This window comes from Telopea speciosissima, chromosome 9 (genome assembly GCF_018873765.1).
Source record: "Telopea speciosissima isolate NSW1024214 ecotype Mountain lineage chromosome 9, Tspe_v1, whole genome shotgun sequence".
Classification (NCBI taxonomy): Eukaryota; Viridiplantae; Streptophyta; class Magnoliopsida; order Proteales; family Proteaceae; genus Telopea; species Telopea speciosissima.
In genome coordinates this window covers 1,600,100-1,618,603 of record NC_057924.1, presented here as the reverse complement: position 1 = coordinate 1,618,603, position 18,504 = coordinate 1,600,100, and the positions used below count along the sequence as shown (strand labels likewise).

Genomic DNA, 18,504 nt, shown 5'->3' with positions numbered 1-18,504 from the left:
AAGTAGGCATAATTACCCAAATACACGAAACCAAATTAAAACCCACTAAAACCCAAATAAAAATCGAAACAAGTAGAATTGGTTTTGGTTTTGAAAATGTGTTCGGATTCGATTTTGGTTTATACATTTTGTATCTTGAACCGAACCGATTGACACCCTTTAATAAAATATTAAGCAATTTTTTTTTTGTTAATTGAATAAAATAAGAATACACTCAAAAAATGAAAGGAAAGAGACTGTAGAATGGGGTGTATAGGACATCAAGAAGAAATTACAAAAGCGCTTACTATCAAAACAGTGGAGAGAGTCTGAGGGGTCATCTCCCATTGGCCATTCTGGTAAGTCAATTTAATTATTCTTTTATTTATTTTGGTTTATTCTGTTAATCTCTCTCTCCCTCCTTCCTCTACCTCGTTTGGAAATCACAATGCAAAACCCCCAAAATCACCTCTCATCTTCCTTTATTTCTCCATAGACCCATCTTCTCCCCTCTCTCTCTCTTTCTGTCTCTCTGTTTGTTTTGTTACGTTTACTTTCTTTATTTCCCCCACCTTTTTCTTCGTCTCTGTGGTTCTGTCTCGCTGTCTCCCCGTAAACATGAGTGGCAGTTCTAGGGTTCCAATCCCTAACAATGTCCGTAAAACGATCCAAAACATCAAAGAGATCGCCGGGAACCACAGCGATGAGGAGATATATGCAATGCTCAAGGAGTGCTCAATGGATCCCAACGAAACCGCTCAGAAGCTATTGCTTCAAGGTATTTCTTCTTCGATTTACTTATATATTTGGTGGGCTTCGGTTAGTTTGGTCGGTCCTGATATCACTCCTTCTGGGTTGAGATCCATGGGGTTCTTTTCAGTTCATTCATTGATTTGGATATGTTTTGCGATTGGGTTGCGAAATTTTGAGTTAGAGTACGAGGGGATTCGATTGCTTTACAGTGTTTGATGTAAGCTAGGTAAGGATGTCTTAGCTCTTTTTCTTTTTTTGGGTGTTTCCTTTCCCCTTTCTTTCCCCACTTTGGTACTGTTTGCGTTTATTGGACCTCAAAATGGGGTTTTGTCCATCTAAAATTTTCTGGTCCAGGGCTTCCATTTAGTCTAAAGTTTTCAAATCAAATCTGTTTCATTGTCGTTTTTTCAGTCCCTCCTTTTTTCTTCCTTTTTTGTTTTATAGGAATTTGATTTATTTGAAATATCTACGGTTCCTTGTTTTCTTTTTTAATGCTCATCCCACTGATGAAGCATGGGAAAAGACAGTATGTTTTTCTCCCCAAATTTCAGTGATTCGCTTCCGCCCTCCTCTTCCCACTCGATTCAAAGAACTGGGGTTAAAGTCAGTGGTTTGGAGATTATACCCTGGTAGAACTCAAGGTGATGTTTCAGGAACTCTGGCTTTCTATGGGCATTAGAAGCATGGTGAAGACTTGTTTACAACCAATTGTTGGATCAGCAAGTGGTGAGGAGTTTCCTAAAGAACACTTGCATTTTCTGGAGAAGGATTGGATGTTGGCATCCAGATTGAATATCAAGTTCCATGGCACAATAGTAGTGACTCTCTGAGGAAGTTCTGTACAGTTGGTGCTCTGTCCATGTATGATTATCACACTGGTGTTTTGGTCAGTTATTGTTTCCCTTAGCTAGGTAATCATGGGAAAAAAAATATCACAAAAAGAGTTGCATTTGGGTGGAGGTCGTCTTGTGGTGGACATGAACAACTGATATTGGGTTTCCAGTGAATTTTGCAGATGATAGTCTGGATTTATTTGTGGGCTCTTTAATGGGTTATCAGGTTATTACTGACTTAATTGGTGTCCATGTGAATTTTGTTTGGTGACTTGAGGAGTATTCTAACCACCATGATGCCTGTAGTTGTGTTAATACTTGTTTTCTTTTCCAAGATTTTGGTAGGCTTTGATGGTGGATTTATTGTGTCTTCCTATTTACATGTTACTTGGTCAGTTAACGACCCCCCTTCAATTGTTATATATAGCTTAGGATTTCTATTTTGTTAATTTTTAATCTGATGAAAAATCACGGATGTGTATAATTGATTTGTTACTACTGAGATTTAGAGAGAGATTTGGTTGTGGTATGCAATAAAAGGGTTAGAGTGTGGCTTAGATAAGGTCTCTCTTGATGTGATTTTAACAATGATTTGAGTTGTTAACAAATCCAAACAAGCTTGAGTAAGGGCTCTCTTAATGCACATTTTTTAGCAGCTGTAAATAGATGCAAACAAGTGATTAACTGGATTCAAGGCTTCAAGTAGTAATGCTAGGATAACTCCTTGTTCCATAGATTACATAACTTGCTTTCATCCTCTTGTTATCTGTGTTCAATAAATTCACAAACAGAACCTCTTTGTTGCGTTGCTTTATATGATTTTCTCAGATTGTGCTTTCATTGTTTCTGTTTTCCTTTCTATTTTTATGAATAAATTGAAAGTTACAAATACCTGGGAAAGTGGGAGTTATTTCTATGTTTAATATGTTTAATGACTTCCAAACTTGTTTACTTTGATTCAACAGATACATTTCATGAGGTCAGAAGGAAACGTGACAGGAGAAAGGAGGTGAGTTTTTCTTTGAGGTGATAAAACCCATTTCATTTTAATTTCTTGTTGCAGTTTCATTCATTGAATAAAGCACAGCCTATAATCAACTTCAAGAGTTATGCCATATAGAATGGTGTTGGTTTTGGTTATGTTTTTCGGAATATAAATTCTATGCATTCAAGGTCTCACTGTTTGCATTTATTTTAGGTTTCGTTTGGAAGGCAAGAAAAGAAAAGAAAAGAAAAGAAAAGAAAAACATAATAAGACTAAAGTACCAATGAAATCAATGATGAGTTTATTTTTCTTTTTTTGTCCTCTGTTTTAAAAGTTTTCAAACTTTTTTTATTATTTTCTTGCCTTCCAAACATAGGCTTAGAGATTTTTGCAGTAATCATTCTACTGGATGTATCAAAGAGGTGAAGATTTGAGTATGTTTGTTTGTTGTTGTGTTCAATGAATGTGGTTATAAACACTGCTTGATGCAGGATATGCAGCTTCTATGAGATGCATGATTGTATCGAGTCTTTAGTTGCTTTCTCGGGCCAAGGGACATTTTCTGTGGTGCTGTATTTTTTCCAGCTTTTACATTCAAGGAATTAAATTTTGATTTCCCTTGTCATCAGAACCGAATTATTTTTGTTTCTAAAATCACAATTAATTTTGTTGTAGTTGAAATCACTGTTTCTTTTGTAAATGATGACTTGGTTCAATTTTGATGGAATAAGTAAAATGTTTTTGCTTCAGGTTCCATCGAAACTGACTTTTAGTTGGGTGATTTCTACTTACATATGCTGACATCTGAACATGTTCACTTGGTTACACCCTCTGTAGTATATTCACTTCGCTGGCACTAATGCTGGTTATGAACTTGGACGTGCCAATTTCATTTAATAGGACAGGAATGGTTATCTGGCCATCTGATCTTTTACCATGTCACACTGCATTTTTGTTCTCAGCCAAATTTCTCTTGGTGTGAGGGTTGGCTATGGGATATGGTAAATATCATTTTTTTTTTACTTCAGATACATTAGAAGCCGAACATAAGTTGAAAGAATTATGTGGGGAAGTATTAACTATTCTGTCTGTTCCATCATGTCTATGCTTTATTTGTTGCTGACAGAATAGGAAGTTGACTCAGCTAAGGGCAACAACTAATGCTTCCAAAAGATTTGATGTCATTATGTCAACAAACAAATGTAGTGGTGATAACTTTTATAATTGAATTTGTAAAGATGAGATAGATGTAAGAAAATTTGGGAACATAAGTAAGATTTTGGATGGTTTTGACCTTGACAAATCGAAGGGAATTCAGTTGATAATTATAATTATATGATACAGATATTGCATTTTACATTTCGTAGTTTATTCTTATCTGTGGCATGTGGAATTTGTCATAAGTTTTCCTTTCAAGCATTATGTGCTATTCTGTGCTGTCTAACTTTCCTCCCTCCCGCAAGGAACTGTTGTTTTTTACTCTTCTTTTTCATTTGTTCACTTGATTGACAGTACTATATTTCTTTATTTCTTGCAGAATCTGAACAACAGAGAGCCTGCAGATTCTAGATGGAAATTAGGTGTGCAGGGGAGAGGGGGCAGGGGTGGTCGTGGAAACTATTCTCCTCGTTACGTCTCTCATGGTATAAATCTAACTTCAACTTTATGAAGCAATTCCAGCACTTGTGTTACTGCCGATATGTAATCTATGTTTTCATCATTTTTCTAGCAATAGGCTTCAAGTCCATTCTTCTGTTTTGTTCTTTTGTATTTGTTTTTAAAATTTCCATCTTTATTGAAACTGGCAGTTTCTGTTATCCTTAATATATATGGTGCTTCTATAACACTATATTGGCTGGGATTCAGACTTACATATTGCAGCTGAGGTGGCAGGAAAATAAACACCTGTTTGTTGCACCATCCTCTATCCATCTGAGTGGCTATTCAATTGGTGGTCTTAATATCTACCTGGACATACTAGTTAAAAAAAAAACCTTTGCCGTATCCATGACATGTTCTAATCTGATTCCACACACAAATAGAAATAGAACGGGGCCAAACCAAAGTGCTATTGAAGTATAGCCGCCAAGACTGAGGAAATCACGTCTTTTATTATGTTTCTTGTTGTTTCTACAGTTTGTTGGTTCAACAAATTTTTATTGAGTTTATGTATTTAAATGAGAGAGTGAAGCTTAAGTTTCAGGTCTTATGGCTTCTTTTTTTGCATCAAGAGCTACCTTCCTCATCTCATCCTTGTTCCTTCGTCCTTCAAAGCACATCAACTTTTATCCTAGAGTGTTTCGATATTGATGTTGGTGTTGCAAACCAGTCTCACCATGCTTATAACAACAGATTGGTTTTAAGTTGTGTCAGTGTCTGTTATTTATATGTTGAGTTGCCAATTTTTTTTCTCTGACTTGTCTGTCTTGTCAGATGCTGGTGGTGGGAGGAACGCTGTGGCTGGAAAAGAAAATGGAGTCAATCAAGGCACTGAGAGAGGGGTTACACCTTCTTTGCCAGTATCTCAGGATACAGAAAATAAAGCAACGACTCCTGCATCAAGGTGACTTGTCAACGTAGTTTTTTGTTTTCTTATTCTCCAATCCTACTGTATTGTGTTGTATGACTTTTACTTGGGTATTGTTGTTTTGCAGCTCTGTTTCTGTTGTGGCTAATGGTTCCACAACTGTGGCTTCTGGGAGTTCCAGTCATGGACGTGCCTCCCAATTGCCAACTGGCAGTGGCATGAACACATCTGAAGATAGTTCCGGTTTTGATGCAAATCAGCTCGGAAGTGAACCTCCTCCTTCACATGTCAATGCAAAGAGTGACATCCCTGCATCTGTGGTTGGAGTTTCAGGTGGTCAGCCCACACCAAGCTCTGACCACTTCTCGGCTTTGATGACTCCTGCATCTGTGTCCGGTGTATATTCCTCGGCTTCAGATCCTGTTCTGGTGCTTTCTCTGGATTCACGGCTTCCAGGTGCGGTAGGCACAATTAAACGTCAGGTGGGGAGCCAACGAACAAGTGTTGAGCCAAATGCGACCATCTCTGCTGATAGCAAGTCAACTGTTCCTCAGGACTTAACTAATCATCTTCAGATGGACAAAACTATAGCTCATGATGTAGTTGAATCTGAGTTTGCTTCATCAACGAATGAGAAAGCAGTTTCAGACATTGGGAGCACCATGCACAGCAGGATGCTTGCCAAATCACAGGGAGTTGACAGGAATCAGCTCTCTGAGCCATCACAACCTACATCTTCTACTCATGGTGGCTCTACAGCTAGTAGGCCTTCATCTAATTACAACAATCGGTCGCAACAACTTATTGGTCCTCAGAAGGGTAATATACACGCTGGAGCCTGAAACCTCATTCTTTTTCTTCCTTTTAACAAGGCATTTGTGTTTATTTATTTATTTATTTTTTTAATATGAAGATATAGGGTTAATATGTGTGATAGATAATTATTGTAATTTTGATTTTTCTTGATGGAATTTAATTGACTTGAAAAAGTGGTTAATGAAATGTGCAGTTGAAGTAAGTTTGGTATAATTCTCATTTGGTGCATTTTCCTTAAAATAAAAAGAAGGGAGAGGGAGAGGAAGAGGGAGAGATTCAATAAGTTGGCTTGTTAATTATTGTTCCTTAATTCCAACCTTGATCTTAGTGTGTTGGGGGGTCCTTTGTCATGTATGTGAATCACAGGTTTACTTCCAAATATTCTCAATTAACATTTTCAAACAAGGAAGAAGAGATGTACCTGTTTGGATATTAAACTGAAACCTACATGTTGAATTAGTTGAATTACAGTCTTCTTTCTGTGTGTTGACCTTTAGTGTTGATGTGAATATTTCCTTTATTTGTATAATTATGCACATTCATTTGGCAAAGCAAGAGTACAGAGTTAAGTGACAATATCATCAGGAAAGTGCAAGTATGAGGACTCAAAGTTTGACCAATTATTTATTCTTGGAAGAAAATATGCTATTAAGAACAGAAACTGCCATATGTATAGGAATGTAATGAAGAATTGGAGATGGTTTTTTATTCTGTAGGTAATGTATGAATGAATAATCTGCATGACATGTTGAATAGTCAAGCTTCACACACTATATGCACTGATAATGCGTGTGAAGCTCATTAACTGAAGGGTTGTCATAGAGATATAGGTTAGAGAATAGTGTTAATTATTACTAGTGTTAAATATTACTTTTTCCTTGCCCTTGTGATTTTCTATAACAGTTACAGTGTGTGATTCAATTGTTGGTATGTTTCCCAGACTAATTTGGCACTAATAAGTTGAAACTTCATGATGAAATTGGTAATTTCTAATTTTATACTGCTTTTTTGTGCTATGCACTTTCTTTTGGCGTCTTTTTTGTAATCAACTCGTCTACTTTACAGGTCAAAAAGCCATATCTAATTAATGTTTCACTGTTCATAATCTAGATTTTAGATTCTGTGCTGGCCTACAGTCAACTTGTGCCCATGAAAACTACCATAAACTATTTTATTTTTTGTTGTTTTTTCTATCTTTACTTTGGGGGAGGGGGTTGTGTAGTTTGTATAGAAGATTTGCAATTGAGTTTTAGAGATTTTTTTTTTTAATTCATTTTTTTACAACTTTCGTGTTTTAACTTTTAATATTTTATGCTATTTGTTTTATAATTGGAGAAGAAGGATCCTTGTTGCCGACCCCATTTAGGTTCTCTTTGGTGTCATTATCTTTTCGTTTATATTATAATTATATAATATAATACATAATATGGGTAGTAAATAATTATTTAATATAATATCATACATATAATATAATATAAAATATATTATAAAAGGAAGACTTTTGCTTATATAATATATTATAAAATATATGTATATGCTTTTATATAATAACATATATGATGGTGTAAGAATGGGGGGGGGGGGGGAGGTAGTGAATTCACAATTGGGTTACATCAAGGATCAGCTTTAAGCCCTTATTTGTTTGCGTTTATCTTGGATGATTTAACCAAAGACATTCAAGATGAGGTTCCTTGGTGTATGTTTTTTGTGGATGAGACTAAATCAGGGATTAACGCCAAGTTAGAGTTATGGAGATCAACCTTGGAATCAAAAGGTTTTAAGATAAGTAGAACGAAGACGGAGTATATGGTGTGTAATTTTGGTTACGTTAGGATGGATAATGAGGTCGTGAAAATTTATGAGAGGGAGATACCACAGTGATTATTTTAGGTATCTTGGCTCAATCATAAATAAAGAAGGTGATATAGAGGATGATGTTTCATAGAGAATTAAAATAGGATGGATGAAGTGGAGAGGTGCTTCCATAGTGTTGTGTGATCGGTGTATTCCTTTAAAGTTTAAAGGAAAATTTTATAGAATAGTCATACGACCGGCTGAGGATGGGCCTTGGTGCAACAGTAAAGGTTGTTCCATTGTGACCAAGTGGTTACAGGTTGGAGTCTGGAAACAACTTCTTTGCGAAAGTAGGGGTAAGGTTGCGTACATTATGACCCTTCCCAAACCCCGTAGTGGCGGGAGCCTCGAGCACTGGGTATGCCCTAGTCATTCGACTGGCTATGATGTATGATGCGGAATGTTGGGCAGTTAAGAAGCATCATGTAGATAAACTCAGTGTGGCGGAGATGAGGATGTTGAGATGGATGAGTGGTAAAACTAGGAAGGATAAAGTAAGGAATGATCATATTAGAGCTGGTTTAAGAGTCGCTCCGATACATGATAAGCTACGAGAAAGTCGTTTGAGGTGGCATGGCCCTGTTCAACAGGGGCCTTTGGATGCTCCAGTTTGGAGGAGTGATCTAATTCAGATTGAAGGAACTAAAAGAGCCAGAGCAGACCTAAAATGATCTTAGGAGAAGTGGTGAGAAAAGGCATGCATAACTTAGGCCTTGTATCAAGTATGACCTCGAATAGAGCTGATTGGAGGGTAGGGATCCATGTAACCAATCCCATTTAGTTCAGATAAGGCTGAGTTCTATTTGTTGTATATAATTTATATTATATTATCTTATATTATATATAGGTAGTCAAGTGTGTACGAATGCATGTGTGTTTGAGAGAGAGAATGAGAGAGACGTTTATTAATGGTACTCGCGTAAATGTGGTCATAATAGATAAATGATACCAAACGCCTGCAAAAACGTTTTTATGTCAAAAAAACAAAAATAAAAATGATACGAAGAGAGCCTTAGTTGGGATACGGCTGAGTTGAGTTGTTTTATAATGCTGGAACTCTAGGACTTTGCAGTATTTTGCACAACTTCTATTGATCAAACTCTTTTATTTTCTGTGGCATTTATTATAGATATTATATGACGTTCCTATGCTATGTTTCCTATCTGCAAATTTTGTTCGTTATACTTTATTTCCTATATGCAAATTCTATTCATTGCAGTTCGATGGAAGAAATTAAGAATATAAAAAAATGTCAATGATTAGGGTACTAAGTTGGCAGGTGGTTTGCATTTTTTATGCATTTAAATCATTGTTACTGCCTGGATTAATTTATTCTGTGTCAATAATATTAATGGATATACAACTGGTGATCTTGTTTTTCCCACAGCAGTAGGCCCTGGCAAGGAGTGGAAACCAAAGCCTACAAACAATAATACTTCTCAAGCTAGTGGAGCCATTGGGATATCTGATGGTGTGTCTATCACTATCGAAGCTGGCGCTCAGTCACAACCTTTATTGAATGCCTCTGCTTCAGAAGAAGCAACTTTAAAGTTGCAGAAGAAGTTGGAAGATTTACGTTTCTCCAATGGTCAACATGTTATCATTCCTACCCACCTCCATGTCCCTGAAGCAGAAAGAACTGGATTGAGTTTTGGAAGCTTTGATGCTAGTTTTGGGACCAGCATGAGCTATGCAAATGGTCCTGATAGTGACAAGAGCTCTACACCTCTGTCTGAATCCTCACAGGGTTTTGAAGAAACTGCTGAGGAACCTTCCTCAAGGTTCGTATCAGAAAACACTTGTTTTTCTGTCAAGTGTTCAATTAATATGATGTCCCTAGTTCTATTAGAGGCCATGTACACTCCCTGCGGTTGTCATCCTTTCTTCCTGGAATGAAAATGATGCAAATGCTATTACCTGCTACATGATTATTCAGAAAGGGTATTGGATGGATAATGAAGAGGATGAAGTATGGATTGGGATTGTACAAGTTGTGGACATAAAGAAATTCTAAGACTGAGTCTTGCGAAAAAAATCATTCTTGTATAGGATTTTTGTGCCAGAATCCAAGCATGTTGGTGACGATAGACATTCTATTTCACTCTGTTGATGCTTAGTATTAAATCTGGCTAAGGGATCTGGATGAAAGGTCTAGAGATGATATGGTGGTGGTTATTTTGTTGGTTTTGATCTTAGAAGAATCTCCGGTGGATTTTATGGTGGTACTTCAGCTCCTGTAAATGGTCTATCTTTACTGCTAGGCTGTTTGAGATTAAGTCTAGTCCACTAAATACATTAACTGTTCTGAATCTTATCATACTTTCCCGTCTGCTGTTGTTCCTATTGTTATTACTCTCCACAATTCTGAAATTTTAACTTGTTTGCAATTGTGTGCAGCAATCACAATGCATTCCCTGCTGCTCAGGAAGAAGGGTATCCTGATCATCCACAGTCACCTACACAGATGCCAGAAAATTTGTCATCTGGAGAGGCTGATGTCTCATCCAGCCAAGTCACAGAGTCCAAGCCAGAGACGCTTTTGCCATCTGGTGGTCCTCAGTACTCGGTTGTCCATACTGCTGCAAATTACAGTTTTGGGTTCATGCCACCTGTGGTAGGAGGTCAGCTGGCACCCTTTGAAAGCTCTGAGCCTCAGGCACGTGATGTCTCTCGCCTCCCAAGCTTTGTTGTAAGCCTTCAATTCTTTTTCTCTCTGTCTTTTATCAATGAATTTTCCCATATTTAGTGTTGGCCTTCCACATATGCCAATACATGGGTATTATCTTCAGTTCTGGCCCCCCTGTACTTTATCATATGGTTCATAGTCTTGGGACCCGTCTGTGTCCCATTTGAGAGATTGACCTGGCAAAGAATCAGCTTAATCCAAATTATTGCCACCATCTATTTTTTTTTTCCTCTATTCATTGCAAAGTTGGAAAAGGGTATTAAAGATTCAGAGTTTCAATTTATGCATGGGTCAGATGCTGAAATCATCATTCCATTCTTAATTATTTGCATAGAGAATGTGTTAGCTTGAGCCCATTCGTAGATGGTCCAGATCATCTGAACATGAAGCATATTGTAGTAATGGAGGCCTCACAATAATTTCTGGGTTAGGACCCAAAACCAAGACACACACGGCCCAGATACATAGCATGACATATTCCTTATGAGATTGCAGGGCAATTGGCAATTCTCTTAGCTATCTCTGGTTTGTTCAATGTTATAACTGGTGTAGATCAATCTTTGTACCAGTTGGACTTTCTTTTCCAAAAAAACTAGCATGTTCTTCATCTACACTGTCGGACTGCACTCTTAAACCATAAGACTGATTTTTATTTCTATCTCACCCTACTTTTTTGTGGTATACTTCCTAGACTGGATTGGACCCTTTAATACTTCAAAGGTCAATCATGTTCTTAAAGAAGTCTTCTCCCGGCACCTCTCTCTCTCACTCTCAATCTCTGGGCTATCATTTTTTTTTTTTTGGGGGGGGGGGTTTATAAGGTACTTAATTATTATTATTATTTTTTAATATTTAGGTTCAGCAGCCATTTGATCCCTCCGCAAGCTATTATACACAGTTTTACCGGCCTGGTGTTGATGGTGATGGCCGCTTCTCTCCCTTCCTTGCTCCCGGAACTGCAACCAAGTACAATGGGAATATTGCAGTGCTGTCTTCTCAGACTGGCCAGTCTCAAGAGGTTTGTTCATATCAATCAATTTAAATATTTATTTTGTCCGGTATGTGAATGATTTAAATGTTACTGGGGTTCTTAAAGAATTTTTTGAAATCCTCATGTGGGAAGATTGAAGGGTGTGTAAAGGCCTTGTTCATTTATATTTACATACATGGGAAAAGGTACCACAATGAGTTGTTTCTGGCACACATGCTTATCAGTTTGGATGATTCATATTTCAGGCAACCGCTTGGATCGCTATTTACCAACACCTGTCCATTCTTACTAGCTCCTAATTTTATCAATAACCTTTCTTTTTTCTTCCAATGCCTGTAACAAAAGCTTACACTCGTTTGGGTGATCCTAAGCATCCAAGGGGTTTTGTTTTCTGTGGGCTAACTTACATGTCCCAATAGGAATTGGCTGTCCTCTGACATTTGGATGCTTAGAATTGAGTACATGTGGGTCATTTCTCTGTCTCCATCTCTCAATAAGGAGTTAAATTTTGATGGAGATGCATAAGGGGCATTACCCACTTCTAGTCCCGCCCATGTGGGGTCTTGGGAGGGGTGACTTGGAGATGGTCCTAACCTTTGGCATTTTTTTTTGGTGTAAAGTGGCTGCTCTCAAGACTCGAACCTGGGCATATGCCCTGGCAGCCCGAACCTTTTACCATTGTTCCAAGCAATGGCCCCTTTTGATGGAGACGCATCCACCATAGAAAACACACTTGGGAAAATTTTTTTCTGCCACAATTTCATAAATAAGGCCAGCATTTCCATGTGATGGCTGATGTGGCTTGCCCAAATGGGTCAGTTAGAACAATTTTAAGATAGGGATTTTCTTGCTGCTTGGTTGAGCTGGTGGATACTTGGCTGGCAATAACAATATTTTTTGAGGGTTTTATTGGGGGTGGGGAGAAGTGAAGGGATTCAAACCCAGAGTGGAGGGATTTAAACCCAGGTTGTGCTTTGACAAGGAACAGACATTACCTGCAGGACAAGCTGTGACCTTTTTATAGATTTTTAAAAAACCTCAATTTGTAATAGGACTTCGACCAACTCCTACTCATAGCTGAATTTAATTATAATCCAACCCACTTCTAATTTTTATAGAAATTGCTTTGCAAAGAAACAAAATTAATTGCTAATAAACCGACTCTGACTGATTTAGTTCAGCTGTCTTTTAACACTAACCATGTGCTTCAGAGCAATGTGAGAACCAGACCCACCCCCTTCTTTTTTAAGAATGAGAGCCATAGCCATTTCTCAGATGTGACTCATTTGCTCCGGGCTTTGGTGATTGTCCCTGGTGATGGTGAATGTGAGTGCAAATGTATGCTAAAAAATAGTCCTAGAACTTTCTTTGTTTTAGGAAATTTTGAATGTTAAAGAATTCTCAATATATGAGAGAGAGTTGACAAGTGGCACTTAAATAATGAAAAAAACAAAGTTGACTGAAATTTGACATTTATAATGGTTATTCAGGGCTTAATACTGGTTATCTTTTTAGTTAGCCCATGTGAACTTTCCATTGGTTCATTATGTATTCTACAGTCTTAGTTCTAGTTCCAGCAGCTCCAAGAACCTTTCTCTGTGTTAAATCAATCTATGCACCTCTTAGATTTTTGTTGAGTAAATGTGCATGTTTTCCTGGCCTTATACTTTGGTGTCCAATTGCAGAGTGGCAACTCCTTGGTCCTGTCTACTACAGCTCCAACTCCACTGGTGAGTCAAGCTGCGGGTGTGATGCAGAGCTCTATAGCTGTAACTCCGCAACCAGTTCCTGTTTTCAGGCAGCCTGCTGGAGTTCATATCTCTCATTATCCTCCTAACTACATGCCATATAGCCAGTATTTCTCCCCATTCTATGTACCACCTCCAACCATTCACCATTTTCTAAGCAACACTGCGTTCCCTCAGCAACCACCAACAGGCAATGTATATCCACCTCCTTCAGCAGCTGCTGCCACTGGTGTCAAATACTCTCTTTCTCAATACAAACCTGGAACTAATACCAGCAACTCAACACACATAGGAGTGGCCACTGGTTATGGACCATGCAGCTCCTCCCCTGCTGGTTACCCTCCCAGTCCTGCCACAAACACAGGAAACTCTGCAGGAAATGACGATGTTGCAGCTTCTCAGTTCAAGGAAAATAATGTCTACATCACTGGCCAGCAGGTTTGTATTCCTTTCGCTTTCTTTGCCTTCTGCAGCAAAGCTTTTCCAGTCCTTTATGTGAGTTCTTTTGCCTTCCGCTCTGCTCCACTTGATGAATGGATTGGAATTTCAGGCAACACAATAGGTGTAAGATTTCCACTGGGTAGGTCATTTCGACTCATGTTGAAATCAAAATATTTCATCGAAATGGACAAAATCTGTCCAAATTTGGTAAATGAGTGGAAATAAGGGAATTACTAAGAACTTTGAAATAAAACTTTAGGTGATGCTTATTTAAACACAAATACGCATGTATGAAAAATTAGATGAAAGTCAAATGAACACTCAAAGAGGTAGTTTGGTTTTGCCCCTATTTTGCTAGTGTAAGACTCTTAAGTATTCAAACATTGCTTAAATCTAATAAAAAAATTGGACCAAGATGATAACATTTAATCGTAGTTTCAACCTAAATATCTCTTTGCAATCTTGTTCTGGGATGGTGGTAGCCTAGATGAGTTTGGGAGAGGTTTGAATTCTCAAAGATTTGTAAGTTTTTTTAACAAATTTGAAACTCTTCAGCAATTTCGACTCAAAATTTGGTATTTGGTACGAATGATTGTGACATTTCATATATGATTTTGTTTCGAGGTCCTTCGTAACAGAAATATTATTTTGAATTGCAAATAAGTAGAGATGTTATACATGTGTTTCAATCTAATCAAGCTGCTGATACTCATGAAAATAATTGTCAATATTGTAGGATTCTTGGCTAGACTTATTACTTATTATAATTGAAATTTATACGAACATTTGTTAATGTGCTTGGTTGTAGGGACCCTGTTCTGCCATTCTACTTTGATTAAAGCTATGTTTATTGTCAGTGCAGAGCCAATTCATATATGTTATTCTTCACTTGGATTTTAACTCCTGTAATCTGCATGGTATCACTTCTTACTGTGTACTGATTGACCTCCATGTCAAATGCCTATACCACATCAAATGGCAATCATTCAACTTATCTCCAGTTTGAGGCCACTCGTAAAGCACCTTGAGTCGCTGAATTTTGTGTTTGATCTTTCTAAGCTTTTCCACTTTTCATCTCAAAACTATTAAGATACTGAGGAATATATCGATATATCAAACAGTTGTATCAGATCAAGCCAGTTTTGAACTCTAATGTATTTCTTTATTTTGCCACTGTATTCTGGAAATTAGAGTTGGCAGATAACTAACTTTTGACCGATTTACACAGAGTGAAGGATCGGCGGTCTGGATTCCTGCACCAGGAAGAGACATCTCTGGTCTGCAGGCTAGCTCTTTCTACAACCTTCCTCCTCAGGGTCAGCATGTGGCCTTTGCCCCTACACAGGCTGGCCATGGTGCATTTGCTGGAATCTATCACCCTGCACAGACGGTGGCTGCGGCAAGTGTCCATCCACTGCTGCAACAGTCTCAGACAATGGCTGGAGCTGTTGAAATGGTGGGACCCCCAGCTGGTGTCTATCAGCAGCCTCAGCGTGCTCAGATGAATTGGACTAATAATTACTGAAAGGGGGATTCTTTGTGGAGAGTGAAACCAAGAAATAGAAATCGATCTTGGAATTCTTGGAGATACATGGAGTTTGGGTGGAGGGGAACATCGGGAAAAAATCTATGACATCGCCATTATCTGAGTGTAAATATATAGATGGATGGGAAATTGTGTCAAGTGGGGGAGGATGCTCGGGGATTGGGATGGAAGGTGAGATTTACCTGTGACTGATATTGACCATTTTAAGTTAGTTGAGGAGCCATGTGCAGGTGTTTACTTGCTTGCTGCTGGTGCTGGTCCTTTTCTTTTTTCCCCATTTTATATTTTTTCTGTTCTGAATAGAAATTCTAGCCCTTTATTTTTGAATTACTCTGGGTGGTGAATAGCTTTATGGGTTTTTTTTCCCCTTCCTTTTTTCTCCTCTTTTAGGTCTATAGGGACTCCTGAAGGTAAGATGAAGTTGGTGGGTTTTCCTTCTTTTTCTTCCACTGTCTTACCTGTAAATTAAATTTTGATAGTAAGAGATGATGATGATGATGATGTATGACAAACTGTTGTAATTGGTATAAGAGAAGTAGAAATATTTTTTGGTCATGACACAGATAATTAGTTAACAGACTTGGGAAGCCATACCTAATACCTAAAGGTTTTTTTCGAAACTGATACGGGTACTGATGCAGTGTTTTATCTTTTATGACTATGATGCCTATTGCTGAGTTGCAAAATGTAGTGAAGTGGGCACTTGGTAGGGAAACAGGTAGGGGCAGCGCATCCTTGCATCACAGTGGAGGCAGCCGGGCTCTCAATGGGCCAATAAATGCGAAGAGCTCTTTTTCTTTCCATTTAAATACACAGCAAGTTATGGTATGTTATAGTGACAGAGGACTCAGGAGAGGAGGATCCTGAGCTTACTGTTCTTCCATTGACAAAGCTTGGATTATTGGTGATCTCTATAAAATTTCATTTTCAGCCCACCAAGAAGTAATGAATCACTAACCTATCATTTATAATACGCTAATAGAGTTAGAACAAACAAAGAGGGAATCGTCACCTTGCCAGTAATGGTATGAACCTTGATCAGATGATAGTTTGCCTATCAAGATCATAGCAGCCCAGCCACTGACTAAGCTCATAATTTGTTCATTGTTTTCGCTCAAAATTGATATAAATCAATGGCTTCACCATTAATTTAGAATCCAAAACAGAGGGTGGTTTCAGATTTGAGCATCTGAATCATTCACATCTGAATCATTGCTGTTATTCTTCATTTTGTTCTTCTTGTTTTAGAATTTATTCCGATAATGCATACCAAACACAACTTAATGTCCTTTTCATTGTTATCCAATCCTGATAAATTTGTAAAATTTATGCATCAAGAATTGCAGGATTGACATTGAGCTAAGGAGATTTGTATAACCCTCAACACTTCATGTCTTTGTTTTAATCTTTTGAAGGGATGATGTTCTTTGTCTGGGAGCGCATAGGGGCGCAGATTGTGCCCAGACACATGGGGTTGGACGGACACATCATTTCGGCCATTGGGGGGGGGGGGGTGATCATTTTGCCCACCCTCATGTGCAGAGAACATTTTTCCCTTTTTCCAATTATTCCAATTAGGCCTTGTTAACATAAAAAATCATATCCAAATCTAAGAAAGGCTTATGATCCATATAGAGAATATTGATATAATGTCTGGCCAACATCGAAATTGAGTTGGTAGTAAGGAATTGTGAAAAGTCAAGCAATACTTGTTTAATATGATTCTTTATATAAACCTCGAAGCAAAAATATGAGCATATATTCACTATGCAACAAATCATTCAACAAATAGAATAATAGAATGCAGAATACCAGGTCTCAAATGAAAACCTCCCAATTGACGAAATAAACACAATATAACAACTAAATACTTAATCTTATCATACATCGTGCAAGTTAGAATGTATGAGATACTTTAAATTCCAATTATATAAAAGAAAATGAAACAAAATTTAAAGGGAAAAAGATCATTGTCAGGCTGCATGGAGACTGTGCTAGACATAGGAGCGCACAAAATTACTACACCGGCTCAGTGAAATAAAAATCCATCCATTTTGATACCCTTGTGCACTCTCATTGGCTAGGGACTGCGTAGCCTCAATGCCGAGCATCACCTTGAACTATGATCATCATGTCGTTGATGCAATTGATGCGATTCACCCACCCATCCTGTCGATTTACCATAATCATTATGTCTCGTATTGTCCATCCATCCCTATGCCCACCAGTGTTCTCTTGCCCAAATTTAAAATAGTTATATGGCAGTTGGTAGCCAGGTCCAGGGGATGTCAAACTTCCGTCGCAAACTCGCCAAGTTTCACGGATCTACACAATTGGATGTCAGTGCGACACTCACTAGCTCACGATGCTATGAGTCAGCCTAAACAAGCCATAAAAGGGAAAGAAAAAAGCAAGGCAAAGACACACAAATGGTGGGAAGACAAAGCACTTTCATTAATAGAAGAAAAACATTACAACCTAGCAATCTAAAGGGCATCGATCACCAAGCGAAGTGTGTAGCAGGACAATGGGGCCTCACGCCGCTTGCATAGGGGCAGACTACCAAAGGCTACACTCCTAAACAACCTGTTACTCCCCTATAAGGATGCTTTTATGCTTTTTACTTTTCGGAAGGAGACATGACCCCCCTGAAAAATCATACTCATAGAAAAGTAATTACAAAAATACCATCAGGCACCATCCCCATGCCACGACTACCCCTCAACCCCCACCTGTGACACTACCGTAGGTCATGCGAACAGCGCTTGACAAAACAGTTGTGACATTCTCCCCCACTTGTAATGTTGACGCCCTTGTCAACTCATTTTGAAGGTACTCTTCGATCTTGTCGGGGAAGGCTAATAGAGACGTCACTGGTTTCCAACTTGCTTTAGACTCTAGCACGCCCTTCCACTTGACTAGGTACTCCATCAACGAAGGTCTGTGGGGTAAAACTAACTTGCATTCGTCGCTCAACTATAATGTATTTGACGTCTTTTGTTGGGGTAAACTTCACTACCGTTGGAGGGCACTTTGAAGTGTTTCAAGCTGGATCATCTGGATCAGCATGGTATGGCTTTAAGCAACTAGCATGGAAAATTGGATGAAGTTGTTGGAGCCAGACATGGAGTTACACCTGATAAGAGACCTTGCCAACCCGTTTGATGATGGGGAAGGGACCTTCGTAGCGACGTACCAACTTCGCAAATGTGCCTCGAAGTGTCTTGAGTTGCTCGGGCCGTAGCTTCACCAGGATCATATCACCAACGTTGAACTTATCAGGTCTCCTTTTCTTATCGGCCCACTTATTCATGCAGTGGGCAGCTTTATCCAGATAGACCTTAA

The 18,504-nt window shown here is 38.4% G+C and overlaps 1 protein-coding gene across 4 annotated transcripts; it reads left to right on the top strand.

The window, feature by feature from the left end:
• Positions 1-442: 442 nt before the first annotated feature.
• On the top strand, positions 443-15,714 carry LOC122640064 (GBF-interacting protein 1-like). 4 transcript variants are annotated; one of them, XM_043833180.1, is made up of 10 exons: positions 443-757; positions 2,531-2,574; positions 4,088-4,193; positions 4,984-5,113; positions 5,205-5,896; positions 9,135-9,528; positions 10,145-10,403; positions 11,290-11,451; positions 13,110-13,610; positions 14,842-15,714. In XM_043833180.1, exons 1-10 carry the CDS (start codon positions 598-600, stop codon positions 15,136-15,138), a joined length of 2,745 nt encoding a protein of 914 aa, XP_043689115.1. In that variant the 5' UTR covers positions 443-597; the 3' UTR covers positions 15,139-15,714. The 4 variants fall into 4 exon arrangements, with proteins under 4 accessions (XP_043689115.1, XP_043689114.1, XP_043689113.1 ...); XM_043833179.1 differs by having other exon boundaries at positions 444-757; positions 9,141-9,528; positions 10,145-10,436; XM_043833178.1 differs by having other exon boundaries at positions 444-757; positions 9,138-9,528; positions 10,145-10,436.
• The last annotated feature ends 2,790 nt before the right edge of the window (positions 15,715-18,504 follow it).